The sequence below is a fragment of the Terrapene carolina genome, unplaced genomic scaffold (assembly GCF_002925995.2).
Source record: "Terrapene carolina triunguis isolate 2854851 unplaced genomic scaffold, T_m_triunguis-2.0 Scaffold198, whole genome shotgun sequence".
NCBI lineage: Eukaryota > Metazoa > Chordata > Testudines > Emydidae > Terrapene > Terrapene triunguis.
The window spans coordinates 4,807,556-4,828,005 of record NW_020664549.1 but is presented as its reverse complement, the minus strand read 5'-3'; the positions used below and the strand labels follow the sequence as shown (position 1 = coordinate 4,828,005).

Below are 20,450 nucleotides of genomic sequence, written 5' to 3'. Positions count from 1 at the left end.
TTTTCTAGTTGATTATTCTAGGCCCAGGGCCAAGTCCCGTTTCTATGGAAGTCCATGGAAAGCTCCTATGGGATCAGGATTGAGCCTTTTGGTGTAATGCATGTACTAGTTGTGGGTTTCCTTATGTTTTACCCCAGAATGGAGTATGTCTTGGAGAGGTGGGGGGGATTCAGGGTGGGAGCTGTTTCTCATCTTAGCTGTAGATTGTGGTCAGTGTTAATGGCACTACTGTTCCATCCTGACCTAGAATATCCTGACCCCAGCCTCCTTTAGGAAGGAGGAGGGAAACCTTTACTAATGTCCTAGTGTTAACTGACAAGGAATGTCCTGGTGTGAGGTTTCTCTAAGGGTAGGAGGTGGAGAAGCTTCCTGAGGGAGGGTAGGAGGTAGGTTTTGCTGGCATCTTTGTGTGAGAATGTCCTTCACAGGGGTTTCTAGGTACAGAGGTCTTTATAAATAGCCCCACTGGCAGGGAATGTCCTAACCTTGGGACAACTTGAGAAAAGGTTGAGAACTTCATCAACAACATGGTTTTAGCAGATTGGGATTATTATCCTAACCTTGGTTTACCTTTAGGAGGGGAAAGGAGAGTCACGTTCATAGCTTGGTGTTAGCTGGCAGAAGGAATGCCCTGATCTAGCTAATCTCAGAGGGAGCCGCATTAACCCGATAGCTCTCTTCAATTGCCTTTCCCTACTTTTTTTTGCCCCCTCACCAGATTTAAATTGGGTCTGCAGCTCAAGCCCTGGACCCCAGCCATGTGCATGTATAGAGCTCACCTTACAAGGGTGGGATTTGCACCTGCCTTCAATGTATAACTCTCCCTGCTTGTATGGGGGGCTTCTCTTGGGCTGGAGAGTGATGTATGCAGGAGCATAGGGGGAGCCATTGGAGGCAGCCTTAGCCTTGGGAGAGCTCCACTGAAAAGCAGGAAGGTGTTTGGAAGTGATTTGCCCCTGTTTTCTCACATTCTGTATTTATCCTTCAGTTGGCAGAGACGGTCTCTATGGTGCGCTGAGAAGCCAGAAGACCTATACGTGGTAAAGCAACAAAGATCTAGGCTCCCCCTGGGGCTGACAAACCCAAGCCCATCTTCTGGTTGCTTCCCTGCAACACACCCCGGTTCACTGCTACTAAAAAAAAGAGGGCACTTCCGTCAAGGAGTGTGTTTCGCCTCGGCCCAAGTACAAGTTGGACCGCGGGTCTCCGGACAGCATGGTGGTGCAGAATAAGCTGGACACGGGGGACCCCAGGAAAGCTGTCCTTTTGGAGCCATTCATCCATCAGGTTGGGGGCCACATGAGCATGATGAAATATGATGAGCACACCGTCTGCAAGCCCCTCATCTCCCAGGAGCAGTGGTTCTATGAGTCGCTCCCCACACCCATTAAGCAGTTCACGCCTCAGTACAAAGGTAAGGAGGAGCTGGATGATCCAGGAGAGAACTGCAGGGGCAGGGGAGGGAGAGTTTACTAATGGTAGCCATGATCAGAAGAGAAGATGTTAGCTACCCATAATTTCATTGATCCTTTCCTTCCCTTAATGAGACAAAGGGCCCGATTCTCTTCTGGCTCATTGGGTTTAATGCCATTGGCTTCCATGAAGTCATTCCTCATTTACCCCGGTATAAGAGGAGATTCTGGGCCAGTCAACATACTTCCAAAATATGGTCCAAGCCCTGAGCGCCTTTACTTCACTTTTACTCATGCAAACTCCCATTTGTTTCAGTGTTTTGCCTGAGTAAAGATGTCAGGATTTGGCTGTATGACTCCAGGACCCGCAAATGTAACTGATTTTTTTCACCTTTATTTTAAGCTTCCTGGTTTTGCAAAATTGAGCTGAGAAACTCACATCAGGTTCCATCTATTGAGTTCCCTGGTACTTGCTGTTTCCAGTGGGGCTGAAAATAATGCGAGAACATCCTTTCTTGTTGTATTTTGACTCTTAGCCCCCACTGGAAGCAAGTAGTGCATTACATGGGGAAAAAATTAAATGCTATCTTAACATCTTACATCTTCAAAAAGGCTGTTTCTCTTGTCCTTCAATTGTAATGGAGTCATTGAGGATGAGCAAATTGGGGGCAGGGGGAGAGAGAGAGATTGAGAATGTGTGAGTAAAGGAGGTCTGCTCTTTGGAATCTCCAACACTTCGTAGACTTTCTCAACATTCTTAGCAATACTGAATGGTTCTTATACACACTCGCTTTCAATCTTGTGATCACTGTACAGAAAGTTGTGTGGATAACTAAGATCAGCCTTTTTATCTTAGCTTCTAAAAACTAGCAGACCATCTCTGATGTCAGGATTGGGCGTCTTTCTAACAAAGAATGCGCCTGCTCCACCATCTAGCATTGGGCTAGATGCTGGAATCACTGCATGGCCTGTCTTATGCAGGAAGTCAGACTAGTTGCTCATGATGGTCCCTTCTGAATCTATGAACCAGTGAATTTTAACAAGAGGAGTAAGTGATAAAGTCCTTGCTGAATTCCAGGTAGGATTCCTCCAGATAACGGGGTTTGGCTGGACTCTCTAGCGGTTAGTGCTTCTCACTCAACAGAAATGTGAATTCTGGCCAAGTGCCCCCTTTTGGAGCTTGGGTGTTTGAGCTAGTGAGTCATTGGGAGCTCTCCCAAGGTTAACTGTTTGTGCAAAGAGTGAGAGATGTAGCGCTTAAGTCAATGTAGTTAGATCAACGCCGTGTCAGTGTAGACACTGCGTTGCTTTCATTCACGGTTGCTGCCTTTCAGACACTGCCCCACAATGCCCCACACTAGCAGTGAAATCGGTGCAAGTGCTCCTGGTGAGGACACGCACCGCCGACACAAAGAGCTTAGTGTGGTTGTGTGAAACCAATTCAATTACTGCCGTGGCTGTACATCAACGTAACTTATGTTGGCTTAATGTTGTCATGTAGATTTCCCTTTTCTGTGTGGAGACTTTACACCTGTTTAAAGTAGGCTGATGTAGGTGAATTAAGAGGTGCAAGCAAGGCGGATGTGAGCTAGGTTTAAACTGATATAAGGGTGTCCACACACAAAGTTGCTCCAGTTTAACTACATGGGTGCAGCCTCACACTTTTAGTTAAACAGGTCTGCGCTACGGGTAGACCAGGCCCAGGAAGAGCAGCTTGAGGGATAACAAGCGCTTGTGGCAGGTGTCATGCTGTGAGCTTCAGCCCACGCGACAGTCAGGATTCTGGGCCAAGGTCAGCGAAGTGGCAGCAGTCTAGCCGGGAGGAGGGTGAGGCTGCTGAATTACCATCCAAGAAGAGGTGGAGGAGTAGGCAGTGCAAGAGGAGGGGAGGGCTCATGATCTTTTCCGAAGAGACAGGAAAAGGAAAAGGGGACGAGAGGGAACCCCGTTTGCACGTGGCGGTGACGAGAGCATCCAGACATCCCTGTTTCATGTGCGGAGCCTTTTCCCACCTGACGCGGCCAATCTGCTTTGGTAACACGAGACAGTGTCACCGCGAGCCTGGTGTCATGTTAGCGCTCGAGTGCCATCTGCATAGCTGAGATGCCAGTGACCAGCCTGGGAGAAACCGTCCTCCTCGCTGGGCATCGCTGTCAGCCAGCGGAGCAAACGGCTGCCTCTGCGACAGCAGCAAACAGTCGTTCGACTAGGAAGTTTCCTCCTCAAGATTTTCTCCTGGAGGGTTTTATTTTGGCCGCAGCAAGAGCGATGGAAACCTAGGCTTGGCGCCTGGGTACCTGCAGCCAGCAGGCGCTTCCTGACAGGAGGCCCAACAGTGAGGACTCGGAGCCTGGGGAGGGAAATGGGGTGGGGAGGGTGCATCATGCCACTGGGCCTGCTGTAGAGGAAGGATTATTACTATCCCTGAACTTCTGTCTCTTGCTGTAACAAGCTCGTATGGTGCTCCCAAATATCTGCCTGCTGCCGGCTAACTGAGCTAAGCGCACACCTGTGCCAAGCATGCACAGCAGCTGAATTGTCACTGATTATATGTCAGCAGCATGAGTCACATGCCTGTTGCTTTATTGCCAGTAGCTCGGGAAGGGGGTTTTTTGGTGTACTGGAGAAAGGGGCCTGATCTGGCTGCCCCGACTCAGTCCACACCCCTACCCAACAGCCATACCCACCCAGCTGATAATTTCTCCATACACACTGCACACGTCCCTTATAATTTCTCTTCTAACTCAGTACACATTACATAGGCCTTATCACGTCTCCCCTAACTTAATACACATGGACCCGTACACACACACACACACACACTCACTCTCCATCGGCTTTCATTGTGTGATCTGAGGGCGCTGAAGCCTCAACAACTTTCAAAGTGAGCCAAATGAAATGGAAGCTCATTCATTCCTTTCCTAGGGTCCAGTACTGTGTGTTTTGCCTGAGTAAGACTAGCAAGTTCTGATCCCCTAGTTAGCAGAAAATGAGAGAAATATATGTAGAAGCTGGAGACCTCCAAGCTAAATGGTGCTCTGTACGACTGTTTATCCAACAAGATATAGCGGAGGCCAGGGAAAAATAATACATTGCATTTCTATAATGACTTTTGTCCTGAAAGATTTCAAAGCACAGAGAACCAGTGAGATGCAGCTATCTCTGGGGAGGAGCTGTCAACCAGGTGGATGGGACAGCCTGTAACACAACAGTTTCCCCGCTGAGAGGATGCCTTTTGTTTCTTTGTGGATGTAAGCCCTTGAAATAGACTTCTCTTTATATAGAGGGAGCATTTAATTATCCCTCATTAGGAAATGACTGAGGCTGGCCTGTAAGCTGTCATTCCCTCACTCAGCAATAACCTGACCTTTTGTTAATGAGACTCCGCCGCGGGTTGTAGTGTAGAACTAGCCCAGTGCCCCTGGGACAATGAGGTGATTTGTGGCTGTCGGCCCCAGCAGCCTGGCCAGACTCTCACCGATAAAGGAAGTGTTCATTTTTTTTAAGGCTACTTTGGAATAATCGTCTCCGTTAAATTCCTGCATGCTGGCATCTATTAACCCTTTCAGTGTGAGTCGGGATATGTGACCTGATCTTGCTAAGAGACACAGCTCAGGGCTGCCCTAAGCTATGCTGGTTTGTTGCAACCCCCTAAAGGTCTTTATATATGTAGGGATTGCTGGAGTACTATATGTTCTGGCCATGCCCTCTCCTGATCTAATACACCCCTCTGCTCGGGGAAGGGTGGACGGAAAGAGACAAGGCTTGCACAGAGTTCGCTGTACAACAGGTGAGGGTTCCCCCATGCCTGATCTTCAGAGGTGACAAGTAATTGTAGCACCAGTTGAAGTCAATGGAGACTGTGGGTTTCCAGCATCTCTGAAAATCAGACTCAGTATTTCCATTAGCTAGAAAAAGATCATTAAAACAAAATTAGATTAGCCTTGAAAAAACATGGTTTAAATTAGCTTTGTAAAACCAAAGCATAATAGTGAGATTTGGAAAACTTCCACAAGGTTTACCTGTTCCTGCCTATCCCTTATCACCATTGTTGCTGAGTGACTTCCAATCAATAACAGATTTCGTCCTTTGCCTGTGAGGGAGGGGAGTGTACCATCTCCCTTTTACACATGGGGAACTGAGGCACAGAGAGACATAGTGATTTGCCTGAAGTTGCACAGGGAGTCTGTAGCAGAGCCAGCAATCAAACCCAGATCTCACACTCCACAGACTTTATCACCTTCCTACTATCAGTCCTTTAGCCCTCTTCCTGACTGGGCCATTGGTGACCTTCACAGAAGACTATGAAAACCTTAGGCCAGATCCTTTGCTGGTGGAAATCAGCATAGCTCTATTGAAGTCAATGGAGCCTCATTGATTTCCACCAGCTGAGGATCTGGCCCTTATCTCCAGCACTTGTTGACTGGATGTCGGTGACCAGCAGCTGAGGTTTGACATTGATGGAACGAGAAATCGGAGCAGGAATAGACTAAACTTTTAACATACTCAAGTCTCCACACTCTCCAGTCCCTACTCTCCTGGGATCCATTGTCAGGGTCTCTAGATAACCAGACAAATAATACCAGCTATCTTCTAACAAACAAATCAGCTGCTTTCTGAGGTCAGAAATGACCCCTCTCTGCCTTCCAAATAAGCAACAAACTCTTTCTGTGCACAACATCCACCATAATACACCGTCCGTGCAATTTCAACATTCACCGAAGTGCCCCGTGGTCTGAACTGCTTTATGAGTTGACTCTCATTACTTTGCAGTTTAAAGGGATAGACTGTGTTCGGCGTAAGTCCAAATGTTCTATAAAATCTAATTTTAACCCACCATTGCATGATTTTTTAAATTACTTTTTCCTCCCCTAATTTTTCCAGCGATGCCAATTCTCACTATGGTATTGTGTCCCATGAAACTTAGTGTTTTTCTGAAAGCCCCAACTCCTGGAATCCTGTGATTAGGTGAGAAACTCAACTTTTTTTTTTTTTTTAAGAATAAGTTTGTCCCTTATACTTGCAGAGAAAAGCTGGAAAATGTTTCCTGAGTGCACCCTAAAGTCTCAAAAAACAGAAGACAAATAAATAGAACCCAAAACGTATGGTTTTATTATTTGTTTTATTTATTTATTTGGTTTTTAAACCAATCTCCTGATTTGGGGGAGGGAGTGGGGGAGGCTGACCCCTAATTTTGGAATGCTTGGTGTTGGAAAGAATGCATTTCCCTGCCGTGTTTGCAACCCAGACACCACAGAATTGAAGTAATGTGTGGTAATTAAGGCCTTGATCCTGCAACTGTATCTGCATGGACCTTCCTCTGCATGCATGCAGAGCCCCAGTTAAGTCTAAGATGCTCACTGAATGAGCCACCGCTGGGAGAGACAAGGCTGGACACATTAGAAAGAGGTGAACTATTTTCCCATAAGGAGGAAGGGAAGGTTAAATGTCAAAAAAGGAATATTCTTGAGACCTCTGTCGCCAGTTGGTGCATATAGATGTCCCCTGTCTCTATTGTTAGCCCCTCTCGGGGCTTAGGGACCATTATGTAATGATGACACAGTGCACAGTATTGTTCAAATGTCATCATTTAAATCCAACACCGTGTTAGTGCTCTTTAAAGAGCATCTGCACAGACTTGGCAGCTCACTTACCCATTTCAGGCAGATTAGATGACCTTGAGACAAGAGTTCTCCCTCCCTTCCACCCCCCGTCTCTCAGTGCTGTCTGTCTAGTTCGGAGCTGGCTACAGGATTATGGATTTATTTTTCAGGCCCACTTCTGTTCAGATTCCTATTGCGCATGGCAGTAAATAAACACACTTTAAAATTTAAAAATAAATACACGCGAGAAGAGGTAGCAAGCTACATAGCAAAACAGCTCCTGCAAATTGTAGAGATGCCTCTTGCATGCAGATAGCTTCTGTAAATATACTCTGTCTGCCTAGCTTGCTTTGTATAGAATGGGACGGAATTTTTGGTGGGAACGAAAGGAAGGGAATGGAAAGCACTTTAATGCAACAAAGCTTTGCTTTCAGATAATAAAGCCACAGTTGGAATAAAAGAGCAGTACAGTAGCCACCAATACGCCTTAAACCATGTATTATATATTTGTTTTATGAATATACAGTACGTCAATTATGTGACATAAGCAAAATTAGCCCAGTCCCATAGTGCTATATACCATGAAACAAAATACATTTATTAAAGCTGGGATTTTCAAGTGTGTCCATATTCCATTGAAATTTTGATGCCCTGCTGCCCCTTGCACCTTTGAAAAATGTCCCTGTTAATCTTCATATTAATATAAGATATTTAAGACCTATCAGTTTCCCGCTATATAGTATGTATAGGGCAAGACCAGCATGATTCAATGGGATTATGATGCTGATTTACACCATCTGATGCTATGTAATTGGGACAGCTTTTGAATGTTGCACACAGCATTTGAGATACAGCTACAATAGATTTGATAAGAAATAGACTCTGAAAACAGACTGTAGAGTTAACACTGAGGAGTCTTACGTTGGTCTCACAGTGATTGCATCGAGCCAGCTTAGATGAAATGGTTTTCTTATCTGCTGGCTCTGCAAACTCAAACTGGGAATCTGAGAGGCAAGCTGGATGTTTTACTGGTTCTTGCGTGATCATCTCTAATACAGGCTTGGTAACTGGAATTTAGTTTACAATTCTGGGGGTGATGCACAAGCCAGAATAAAATCTAGCTCCCTCTCTTTAAACTGCGCTGGTATTGAAATGCTAGCACGGGGGGAAGGGAAGGTCCAGATTTTCAGAAATGCTGAGCACCCATGACTCCATCTGAAGCGGCTGCTCGGCACCTCTGTAATTCAGGCCATGAGCGCTTGTTTTAGTCAGCAAAGTCAGCAGATATGACTTTGAAGACGAGCAGGGGGGCAGCTCAGTGGAGTAGGAAACTGCCATTTTCAGAGTCATTTTCTGACGGTAATCGCTCTCTCAATGGAAAGAAGGGGGCCTCCATAATTGTTCCATATTTCCTTCGGAAAACAGAATTTCCTTGTTTCTAAGCTGCAAAAATACATCTCCCTTCAAAGACTAATGAAACGGGGAGGTTTCCACCTAGTGATTTCTAGATAGGAAAACCAGATCTATATTTTGCCAAGTGGTGTGGTTTTTGCAGGTCCCTAAAGCCATCATTATGAGCTGCTTTTGGACTGTGGTTACCATTGTGGGAGTTGGAAATGACCGGGCACTGCTGTGAGCAGCTCACATGGCTGGAATCCTGTCTAATCCTGAAAGGGCGATGCTCTGAAAATGCCTGCAGTGCTGGACTCTGGGCTGGCACTGCTGTGAGGAAGTTCACAATGCAGGAGTGATCGATAGAATTGACAGAGAAGTTCTCACTGTCAAATCAGGGCTGTCCTTAGCAAGGGGACCACTGCACTCAACCTTTCCCTGAAAGGTGATAGCTGCCTCATATACAAGCCATACCCATGAGTCATTTGTCATTTGAAGCGCTGAGGCAAGGGTCCCTGTTGCTAAAACTTTGCTAAGAGAAGGGTAAATACATAAAAGGTTGCATTGCAGAAAGGTTCAGCCATGTGATGCCTATTAAAGTCAATGGAAGTTGAACAACTAAAATACTGGGGGATGTTTTGAATATTTAAGGGTGATGCCTAATGGTTAGCATTCCAGGCTTTCACCAATAGGTGTCACTGTCTGGCCTCATAAATCAAGCAAGAGACAGGTATGTATCCAATTAGTGCTCTCTTCTGTGCCCCCCAATGGCAGTATGAAGTGGTTGCAGAGGCAGTCTTCCATTCCTGGTGGTCTTTAACTCCTAGGGAAAAACCAATCCAGTGCATTGGAAGGACAAGCCCATGCCAGCGTAGCTGATACATACAAAGTGTGACAAAGTTCCTCCTCTATCTTGGTGGGTCCTGCGCTTATTGGCGGATTTTCTTGCCTCAGAGATTCACCATGTGGGTTGGGAAACAGTCCAGAGACCTTCTCCTCTGGAAGAACCCACAGTCCAGGTCAATTGGGAGGTTTGGGGGGAACCCGGGCCCGCCCTCTACTCCGGGTTCCAGCCCAGGGCCCTGTGGACTGCAGCTGTCTATAGTGCTTCCTGTAACAGCTGCATGACAGCTACAACTCCCTGGGCTACTTCCCCATGGCCTCCTCCAAACACCTTCCTTATTCTCACCACAGGACCTTCCTACTGGTGTCTGATAACGTTTGTGCTCCTCAGTCCTCCAGCAGCACTCCCACTCCCACTCCCACTCCCTCTCCCTCTCAGCGCCTTGCGCCTCTTGCTCCCAGCTCCTCACACTCACACCACAAACTGAAGTGAGCTCCTTTTAAAACCCAGGTGCCCTGATTAGCCTGCCTTAATTGATTCTAGCAGCTTCTTCTTAATTGGCTCCAGGTGTCCTAATTAGCCTGCCTGCCTTAACTGGTTCTAGCAGGTTCCTGATTACTCTAGTGCAGCCCCTGCTCTGGTCACTCAGGGAACAGAAAACTACTCATCCAGTGACCAGTATATTTGCCCTCTACCAGACTCCTGCACCCCACTGGTCTGGGTCTGTCACAAAAGGTAATTACTGTGGGCCACACGTTCAGACCCACACACGTGCTTTTGGAGATCTGGCCTGTGTATTTTCCTTGGTTTGCAATCGGAACAATGTCCTCCAACTGGGGCATTAGTGGCTAACTCCACGGCCACTGATAGATTTCATGCTGCTGCCTACAACCCCCCCCCCCAAACTTTTTGGAATTTGGAAGGCTCTAAGTCACCAGGGTATCCTTTTATTTCAACAGTCCATTTGTTACAGTGCAAAGTGTGATAAAATAGGTCATGCTGCTAAAATACTGTTACACTTGCTCTTGTTTCTAAAATAATCTGATAAACTATTCAAGACCAGCTTTCTAAGTAGTCAGTCTTCCTCTGTATTTTTCAATGGTAGGGTTTTTTTGCAGTCATTAAAAATGCCATTGGCCACTTATAAGAAATCTGAAGATTGACTTCAGTGGAGTTACATTAGAGATGAATTTGGCTCAGAGTAATGGGGAAAGCTGCAGAAATGAGTGAGAAATCCTTTGGCAAACAAAGCTATTTTAATACATAATGTATTCATGGATGGATATACAATAGTTCTGCATGGCACTTGTATAGGACTTTTCATCGGCAGAGCTCCCTATGCCTTAGAAGAGTGTCTTTGTTGCCATGTGGGGAAGCTGAAGCACAGAGGGGCTTCACCAGCAAGCGAGGGGCTCAACACTGCTGAAAATCAAGCCCAAGGTGTCTCAAATTGGGCTTCCCAAAAAATGAGGTATCCAAAATTAGAGGCTACGATTGACATTGAGTCAGGGCAGAGCTGGGCCTGGAACTGCAGTCTCTTCGCCCGAGTTCTATCTGCCTCTCCTGGACAGAATGTCAGACCTGCTCAGATGCAACTGCCTGGAGAACCCTTGGAGACCACAAGACCCTAATGCTGGTACAAGCAATGGATATGACTTAATGCTGAAGGCCTATTATTTTGGAGCAGAAATTCCTTAGTTCTGTCCATGCCAATGACCACGAAGTCTTGTGTGGCCATGGAATCACTGCAATAGGCACTTCCTTACCTGTGCTTTACTGAAACTCCTTATGACAATGCAGCAAGTTTCCTGCAGCCGTGGCTCTTCTAAGCTCCCGTGCTCTCATTGATTACAGACGCCTTGCGTGCACACTGACATTTGTTTTAAGGATTCCCCCTCCCTTCCCACCCTCATTTTGTTCCCTGCTGCTGGAAAACCCCTCAAGAGCAAGAGACCTGCATGGCTTCTTGTAAGCGAGCCAAGCCCTAGTCTAGAATCCTGCGTCAGGCCCCTGTTGGTTCAGCTGTTGCATAGCTTGGAAAGAATGAACGCCCCGAGCGGAGTGGAGAATGCAAAGAACATGATATACAGGACAGCTTCCATGTGAGGCAGGAAGGTGGGGGTTGGGTGGAATGGTAGTATACGGGCAAGAGAAGGGAGCATCTAAAAAGCCTTCAGCTATTTTCCAAAGGCTCAGGGACTGCTTACATTTACAGGGCGGAGGATCTGATTTCAGCAGTTGCTAGAGCACTAAGCTATCCCCGGGTAAGTGCACTGCTAAGTATCCAAGTTCTGATACAAGCACCTGGAACAGAGTGGGATGACACCTGGCTAATAATGCAAGCAACGACTGGTCTGTAATGGCTCGGTGCAGGTTAACCCTGTTGCCTGGGAGGGAAATTTTTGTCACATTCACACGATCCTCCCTCCTTTTGTAGGTATCATCTCGGTGTGCCTCAGAAAGGACAGCTTGGGCAACCTAGGCCTGATAGCCAGCCCCAGCCTGCCGACCGACAACTGCAGTTCCTTGGATAAGGAGCATTCGGTGATGCTATGTCAGGAGATCAAGCGGACGTCCACCACCAGCAGCGAGCGCTTGTTTGTCAAATGGAGTCAGGCATCTTTCACAAAGACCATCAAAGACAGGTGAGTGCCCGGTGCAAGCAAGAGTCGAGGGGCTGCCTGAGTCGAGGGGCTCTGAAGCAGCAGTAGCTCCGCTTGCTATCTGAGCCGAATACAGACCGATCGCATTTATAGTCTGTGCCTTGTAGGCACGAAGCCCCGGTGGGCAGTATGCTTATGTCTGGCATAGGGATATTCCAAACAAATAATGGGCTGGCATCAGATCTCGCTCTGGTTTTGCCGCGGTGTAACTCCATTGGCTTCAGTGGCGTGACTCCTGATTTACTGCAGTGTCAATTAGATCAGACTCCAGCCATTGGCTTCAGCGGCCTTCTCTCCCCGCAATCCCCCAAAACAGTGGGCCAGATTCTGATGTCACTTACACGGGTGCCAATCTGGAGTGACTCCACTGACTAGTGCGGTCACTCCAGATTGACACCTAGGTGATTGTGACCAGGATTTGGGCCTTTTTCACAAACACCTCTTATTTGACCTCCACTTGCCATCAGGCAGAATTGCAGCCTCTGAATTCTGGAGAGAGCAGGGGATGCTTTTCACCTCCTCTGCCGGGTTGCAGGATGGCCCAAAAGCAGCAGGAAGGAAGTGAGGCCATGGCTGTGCCTCCTGTCCCCCAATCACTGCCCAGAGAAGCTCAACAGCAACAAAAGCCGCCCAGAGGATAGTGAGCTGCACCCTGTAAAAGGCTGTAAAGGGTACGTATGCAGCCTTTACGCTCATAAGAATACCTCCTGATAGTCTCCTTGCATGGAGCAGCTCTGGACCACCCCCAATGCGGGCTTATATCTACAACACTCAATGGAGCCCTGAACAGTTGCTCTGCTAGAATTGCAGAGAAGACCGGCCTTGATCTTTTAAATTCTCAAATGTTTTCAGTGAGACACAGGATCATTCACTCTAACTGGTTCAAAACAGACCCAGCTCAGCTATCGTTTAGAGGTACAATCCAGCTCCCATTAAAGCCAGTGGGAGTTTTGACACTGACCTCAATGAAAGAGGAATCATATCCGTAAGATGGATGAGACCAGGGGCTGAATACACAGGGAGAATGAATCCACTCTCCCCATCAGAGGTGGTCCCTCTAGCCCAGAGATAAGGCACATTAGCAGGCAGGTTGCCTGTGGTGCACCTGTTAGGTGGATAAATGGAGATCTCCAGGCTTCAGTGCAATGGATCTGGGCCCCTTCACAGAAGCCAAACTCGCTTTAAAATTGCAATAAAAAAATATTGGCACCAAGCAACTGCCTAACTTCCTGAAAATGACTTTAACTCGGTAACAAAGGATCCCTGCAGGTTAGCCAGGATGAATACTTATTTCCTCGAGGGTCCCTGAAAATTTCCTTTATCGGGTTTCATACTCTACAAAAGGAAGGGAAAAGGCCAACTTCTTTTCTGGGAGCTTACAAACCAAATTTGCTTCTTTGGTGTATTTTGTCTAGCGGCCCAGGGAAGGCGCTCCTGAGGACGGAACTTCAGTACCGTACGGACGACTCTTCGCTCATGGAGGATACAAATGGGAACCAGCCAGAAAGAAAGAGCTATAACCCCTGGGGACTGCACTGCCACCAACTGCACCTGAACCGCATGTCCTCCAAACTTGATGAGAACAAACTACATCGTATCCTTTTTTATTCCAGCCGTTCTTGTTGCACTTTACTTATTGCTTATTTCATAGCGGTGATGTTGAGGGGGGGAAAAGACCAACCTTCTGATGGAGAGTTGCTAATAATGGATCACAATCATAATCAATGAAACATTTTTATGTGTAGGTTATAACAGGCCCCAAAGCCCTTGGGCATGAATACAATGTATTTAATTGCGTTCTGGATACTCTCTGTCTGTATTTAAAAGAAATTCCACATGAAAGGGTGTCCATCCAAAGTCAAGGGAGCCCTTCACATAAAGGGATCAAAGCAGCAACAGCTCTTCTCCCTCGTCAGACACTCATTTGATCACCGGTCATGTAATCAATGCAGCTTAACCCCGCCACCAACAGACTTGAGTGACTTTAGTGTTGATGAAAGGTGTTGGATTGACAGCCCTGGGCTACATCTACACTAGAGAACTGAGCCATTGATAGTTTAACTGGTGATATTGCACTTAGAATAAGTTGGCTGAAATTGGCAACAAGGGGCCAGTAGCCATGATGAGTGCTGGTGAAGGTGCATTGCAAAGTCTCAGTACAATTGTGAATGATTATGGTGAACTTCAGAGGATGCGCAGAGCCACCCCTGATTAAGACCTATTTCAATTGTACATTTAATAATAACAAGTCTCCCTTAACTCATGTGTCCAGAGTTTCTGTTGCTTGAAAACGTGGTGTCAAAGTATCAATATCCCTGCATTCTGGACTTAAAGATGGGAACCAGGCAGCATGGAGATGATGCATCAGAAGAGAAGAAAACACGCCACATAATGAAGTGTGAACAGAGCACTTCTGGATCTCTTGGAGTTCGCATCTGTGGAATGCAGGTAGGGCGGCCTCTTGACCCCTTCAGTATTTCTGTTCTTCAAAACAAGCACAAGGAATTACCACTTAATAAACCCTAAGGGCCAGTTTCTCAGCTGGTATAAACTGCCATAGCTTCAGTCTTCATCTCAATTGAGCTACCCCGTTTTACACTAGCTAAGGATCTGGCCCTAGACACATACATTGCCCTGATTCTCTGCCCACGCTGTTCAGTGTTAGTCAGGACTGGAACCTTGAAGAAAGAAGAACATAAACTTTCCATGCTCATTCATTTCTAGGATCTGGCTAGTCTAGTCAGTGCAAATACCAGACACCCTGTTTGTGCTAAATATTACGTCTCTTCATGATGAAATCGTCACCCCCTTCCTGCTAGATACTGCAAGCATAAATTTGTTTCACTTGTGCCTCTGAGAAGATTTAGAACATTGCTCTGCTGTGTCTGCGGGATAATTATTATGATTAAAACACATAGATAGCACTGTAAATAGCTAGCGTCAAGTAGGTGCCTCTCCAGTCTTCAGATACTGAACTGATTATCCTTTTAATTACATGTGGTATGTAACCGAATTCTGTATCCACTCCCAGAGCTTGATCGTGTCAATATTCCTGTCTAGATTTCCTTGCGGTTCTTTAGTTCTGTGCTTTGGAAAATAAGACTGTAGTACAGCTGAGGGTGGGTACAGCACCTTTATTAAAGCCTTGTCTACAATGGTTGTTTGTTCCAGTTTCAGACACTCGTTTTGCTGCAAACCCTTAGTGTAGATGGGGGGTAAATTGCTATAAATCACTATTTCCCCCCATGCTTCTTATACCAGTTTCAAGCCGGGGTAAATTGTACCAGTGCAAACTGCGGCTTATAGCCTGTCTACACTAGGGGTTTGCACCAGTGCAGCTATCCTGCTGGCTGGCTAGCAGGAGCTTAAACCTCCCATGTAGACAAGGTTTTAGCTTCAGTTAGCGGCCTGGTGCATAAATTGCCATATGCTGTTGAGACTGGAGAGGAACGAAGCATCTCACGTACCAGCTTGATTGCGGACCCTTTCGTTTTAGATTAACTCTAAACGACGTGCTTTTCCTTCTGCCGAACTAGCTGGATTACTTACATGCAGGATGTTTCGAAGGTGCAATAATTTGAGAGACACACAATCTGGATTATTGTTCTTTTTATTCAAGGTTTACCAAGCAGATACTGGCCAATTTCTCTGCAAAGACAAGTATTATGGAAGGAAACTATCACCCGATGGCTTCAGACAAGCCCTCTACCAGTTCCTTCACAATGGTAACTGCCTCAGAACAGACCTCTTGGCACCCATTGTGTCACAGCTAAAGGCTCTGCTTTCAGTCATCAAAAACCAGAGCTCCTATCGATTCTACTCCAGCTCCCTTCTCATCATCTATGATGGACAGGAACCCAAGGAGAATAAAGAAACCTTAGACAACCATCCTCAGGGGTGTTTTCAGAACATAAACCGCACCATGCCACATGGGACTGGTCATCCCAAAGTTGACGTCCGCATGATAGATTTTGCTCACACCACTTATAAAGGTTCAAAGTATAATCACACCATCTACGACGGGCCAGACCACGGCTATATTTTCGGTCTAGAAAATCTTGTCAACATTCTTGAGAATACTAGAGAAGGAGAATGACAAATGCTGTGACATGGCATGGACTTTGTGGTGATAGATATCCCAGAAAGGGACTGCCTATGCATTGGGCCAACTGCATGGAGCCCCTCACGGCTTTTGAACATCCTGTGTACTTTTTGGAATGAGAGCATTGGTGACTTGCTAGGAAAGCGCAGAAGATGCTACATGCCATTACCAAAGCGAACTGTAAAAGCAAAGGATTGAAAAGAATCCACCGTGCTTGTGATCTCGCCGAAGATTTATTTTCCTTTCTTCTTTTACTGCTGTCCTTGATTTGTTTGCGACCGAGAGGAAAGCATTACTTGAAAGAATCTTAAAATTATTATAGGGCCTGCTCACCTCCATATGCACCAGCAAAGCCAAGAAGGCTAAGCAAAGACTGTGCAGTTGAGAGACTATTAAGAGGTGTTGGTAGGTCTGAACAAGTTGCAGCATTACTTTCAACCCAAGCTCAACATGATGGGCCAAGGACATTCAATGACACAAACAGAAGAAATCTTCACGCTCCAAACACCTGGCACTTTTAAGACTGTGATAATGTATGAAGCCCTCAATACAGTATATCTATCTATATCTATATCTATATCTGGTATAAGTGGTGCTATATAAGAGGTGCTATGTTTAAGAGGTCCTTGTTGTAAGGAATTTATAGTCCCAAGGCATGAGTGAGGATGCTACAAAGCACAAACAGAATCATACAAGTACTTAATATCCCCTGGAAGAATAAGGGCGCAGACTAAGGAGTTTTCTGAAGGAGTGGAGGGAAAGGAGACAGATATATCAGAGAGTGCTGAGTCTGTCCAATACTGATGTCGACAGTGAGTCAGATACTGGTCATGAAAGGATTCACATCAGGACCTGGTAGCGTGGAAGAGAATTTGTGACATAAGGCTTGCCAGTGCATGAAAGTTATTCCAGAATACGGTACGGTGTGAATAAAAAGCGGAACAGCTGTTCCAAAATAACTCCGTGTGTGGGTGCTTGTATTCTGGAATAAGAGTGCCTTTTTCTGGCTTAACTTAATCCACTTCCAAAGTGCATTACTCCAGAATAACAGTGTCCACACGTGTAGTTATTCCAAAATAGTTATTCCGGAATAACTCCATGTTTGGATAGGCCCTGAGTCAGGAACTGGATGTTTAGGGTCATCTTTTTTGTATGTGTACATGTGCGCACGTGTGTGTTTGGAGGACACAAAATTGGGAAAATTTAACAAAATGTTTACAATATTTGTGGGCAGATAAGAATACGGAACAACCTATATAACCAATTCCTTCCTGTGCAATGTGGAAAACCTGTAGAATGTCCTTAAGTCAAGAACAGAGATACAAAGTCCAATTACTGGGGAGCTGAAGTGTAAATAAAATTGTCCAGGTCACTGTCCCTTATTGTTGTGCGCCTCTTTTCCTCCCTTCCTGGGCCGCCTGGAGTTGTGTTGTTTAGCACTGATTGCTTTAAAAGAACTATTCTTTTCACAGGTTTAAATGTCCCCTCAAGGAAAACCCGTTCACATGTACTTTATTGCATGCAGCTAGTGAATACCCACAAATTATGGCTGGCAAATTCAATCGTCTGGCTGGCTTGCATGTTTTACTTAGGCAGGGTGAAATCAAGTTCTTTATTGGAAGTTGTTTACAACACTGCATGTTCCTAGCATACAATCTCAGATGACCACAAAGAGCCACAGTAGCCCCACTTGAGCAGTCAAGGTGACAAACCACCAACAGCTCTGGCACTTTGGAATGGATCACTTGATGATTCCCTGTTCTGTTCATTCCCTCTGGGGCACCTGGCGTTGGCCAGTCGGAAGACAGGATACTGGGCTAGATGGACCATTGGTCTGACCCAGTCTGGCTGTTCTTATGTTCACTTTCTGGCTTTGCCCAGACATTGCCCTTTTCTAAGATGCACCTGTAGCTCTTTTCTTGCCGAGCATCCTCATTCTGCCAATCTTGACATACAACCCTCCACAAGGGAAAATATTCCCTCATTACTTATTGTTGACCTAGATAGATCGATGCACCCTTGTGCTGCTCTTCAAGAGTGCTATAACCCTGCAGCTGTAGTAAAGAGTGTGCCTAACTCCTGTCCTGGCTGCCACAGGAGGGGATCAGGAAGGGCTGAGGGTGAGGAGTTGGGTTGTGGCGTTTGATTGCTCCTCTGAAAAGGAGGAGTGCGCCTCCTAGTCAGAGCTTCCTGCTGGATATGAACTCTAGCCCTGCTGCTGCTCTGTAGGTCTACAAGAAGGGTGGAGGCCATAAGCAGCACAGCTGCAGACTGTGAAGCATAGGGACTGCTCCCTCCAGGAGCCCCCTAAATGCAAGACACTCCAGAGGAGGCAGGGCCATGTCCTTGCTTTCCAATGCATTAGGGCAGGGGTCGGCAACCTTTCAGAAGTGTTGTGCCAAATCTTCATTTATTCACTCTAATTTAAGGTTTCACGGGCCAGTCATACATTTTAACGTTTTTAGAAGGTCTCTTTCTCTAAGTCTATAATATATAACTAAACTATTGTTGTATGTAAAGTAAATACGGTTTTTTAAATGTTTAAGAAGCTTCATTTAAAATTAAATTAAAATGCAGAGCCCCCCAGACCAGTGGTCAGGACCCAGGCAGTGTGAGTGCCATGGAAAATCAGCTCATGTGCCGCCTTCGGCACGCATGCCATAGGTTGCCTACCCCTGCATTAGGGGGCTCCTGCCTGTGTGCAGCTGAAGGCAGTGTCTAAATGCTGTGAATAGAACTCCAGTAGGACTGGTGGAACAGGCTAAGATAGTTTGGTTACATGCTGATAAAGCCCCTGCGTTAGCTATTTCTCTAAGCAGGAGACAGGCTCCACTGCTACTTGCAAAGGGGTAAGAGGTTCCTTACACGCCCTTTTCCTCTTTATGCAGTAGCACAGGGCAGGATTTAGCCCTCCATCAGGCATAAGGTATGCCTCTGATTCAGAGTACAACCTTGTTAGCTGGGAGTGGAGATGGAGAAATGGATAAGCCTTTCTATGCTTTAAAATGGCCAGAAAGCGAGCATGACACTAGCTGTTCTGTGCCGCACAGTCGGTAGCCTGGCACCGACATGTTTGCAGCACAGCAGAAGCCAGATCTCTTTGTCAGCTGCACAAAGCCTTGTACGCGGCAGAGTAGGCAGCAGGCTAATAAATGAAGGGGCAAAGCAACACCGTTCAGCAGCAGCCTTTCAAAACACACTGTTCTTATAGCCATGTTAGTCCCAGGAGATGAGGAAGACGAAGTGGGTGAGGAAACGTTTTATTGGATCAACTTCTGTTGGTGGACAGGACAGCAAGGCACAAGCTTTCGAGCTACACAGAGTGAAGACTTCTGTAGGGCTTGAAATCATTTACCTTCCACCACCAGAAACTGGTCCAATAAAAGATATGACCTCGCCTAGTACCTTGTCTCTCTCAAATGACCTGTCTCTCAGGTTATGAACCAGTGCATGGGTGACCCCTTTCACACACCAAGCCTCTGAGTGTGACCCCTCTTATAAATTAAAAACACTTTTTTTTATATTTAACTCTATAATAAATGCTGGAGGAGATGCAGGGTTTGGGGGTGGAGGCTGATGGCTCGTGACCTCCCATGTAGATTCATAGATTCTAGGACTGGAAGGGACCTCGAGAGGTCATCGAGTCCAGTCCCCTGCCCGCATGGCAGGACCAAATACTGTCTAGACCATCCCTGATAGACATTTATCTAACCTACTCTTAAATAGCTCCAGAGATGTGATAACCTTTCCAGTTTGAGAACCCTTCTATAAACCAATGGATGATAGGCTTCAGAGTGTAGATTAAGGGGGACCCTGACTCCCTTCTGCTCTTTAACAATTATTCCAGGGATGTTTTTCACAAGCAGGGGCCTCTCCAGGCTTGGTGGTCTGGTCAATGTGCTGTGGAGTTAATTGGAGCCTGGCTGCCCCAGTTCTCTCTGCAGACAATATCCCTGAGGTGCTCGTGCTGCTCCCAGGCAGGAGACCCAGGCAGGAGCATGCACCGGGCACTGAGACATTCCCCATTCCCCTCCCCTCTTAGATCTGCCCCTCTCCAGCACGCTGGCTGGAGGCAGGTCAGGAGCATGCACCAGGCTCTCCCCCTCCACCCCACCTTCCCCTCTGGGAGCGCGCTGCTCCCAGCCGCCCCGCAGGGAGATCAGGCTACATCTCAGGGTCAGGCGCTAGCCCCTTCGGCGCATGCGTATCCGCCACCTGCTGCCCCCAACTCAAGCCCGTAGCACATGGCTTCGCTGGGCCATGCTGCGCACGCACCATCTGACGAACGGAACGGCCGCTCTGATTCCGCATGCGTGCGGAACGGTTCCTCTCGCTCTCCGTACTTTTGAATAATTCGAGAGCTTAGTCGCATGTTCAGAGTCACGTGACCTGTTAATCGTCTCTGGGAGGGTGCGCGTGGGCCTCAGTCCCAAG

The 20,450-nt window shown here is 46.6% G+C and overlaps 1 protein-coding gene across 1 annotated transcript; it reads left to right on the top strand.

The window, feature by feature from the left end:
- The first annotated feature begins 1,215 nt into the window (after positions 1 to 1,215).
- LOC113405130 (inositol hexakisphosphate kinase 3-like) lies at positions 1,216 to 16,483 on the top strand. The gene is made up of 5 exons (XM_026655179.1): positions 1,216 to 1,414; positions 11,689 to 11,896; positions 13,330 to 13,508; positions 14,187 to 14,362; positions 15,534 to 16,483. Exons 1-5 carry the CDS (start codon positions 1,216 to 1,218, stop codon positions 16,008 to 16,010), a joined length of 1,239 nt encoding a protein of 412 aa, XP_026510964.1. The 3' UTR covers positions 16,011 to 16,483.
- The last annotated feature ends 3,967 nt before the right edge of the window (positions 16,484 to 20,450 follow it).

What these genes read in the sequence shown, in the direction of transcription:
- LOC113405130 (XM_026655179.1), top strand. Translation starts at nt 1,216, where the DNA reads ATGGTGGTGCAGAATAAGCTGGACACGGGGGACCCCAGGAAAGCTGTC. An exon ending in ACAAAGACCATCAAAGACAG is followed by an intron (nt 11,897 to 13,329) that starts GTGAGTGCCCGG and finishes TATTTTGTCTAG; the next exon opens with CGGCCCAGGGAAGGCGCTCC. An exon ending in TGATGAGAACAAACTACATC is followed by an intron (nt 13,509 to 14,186) that starts GTATCCTTTTTT and finishes TCATGTGTCCAG; the next exon opens with AGTTTCTGTTGCTTGAAAAC.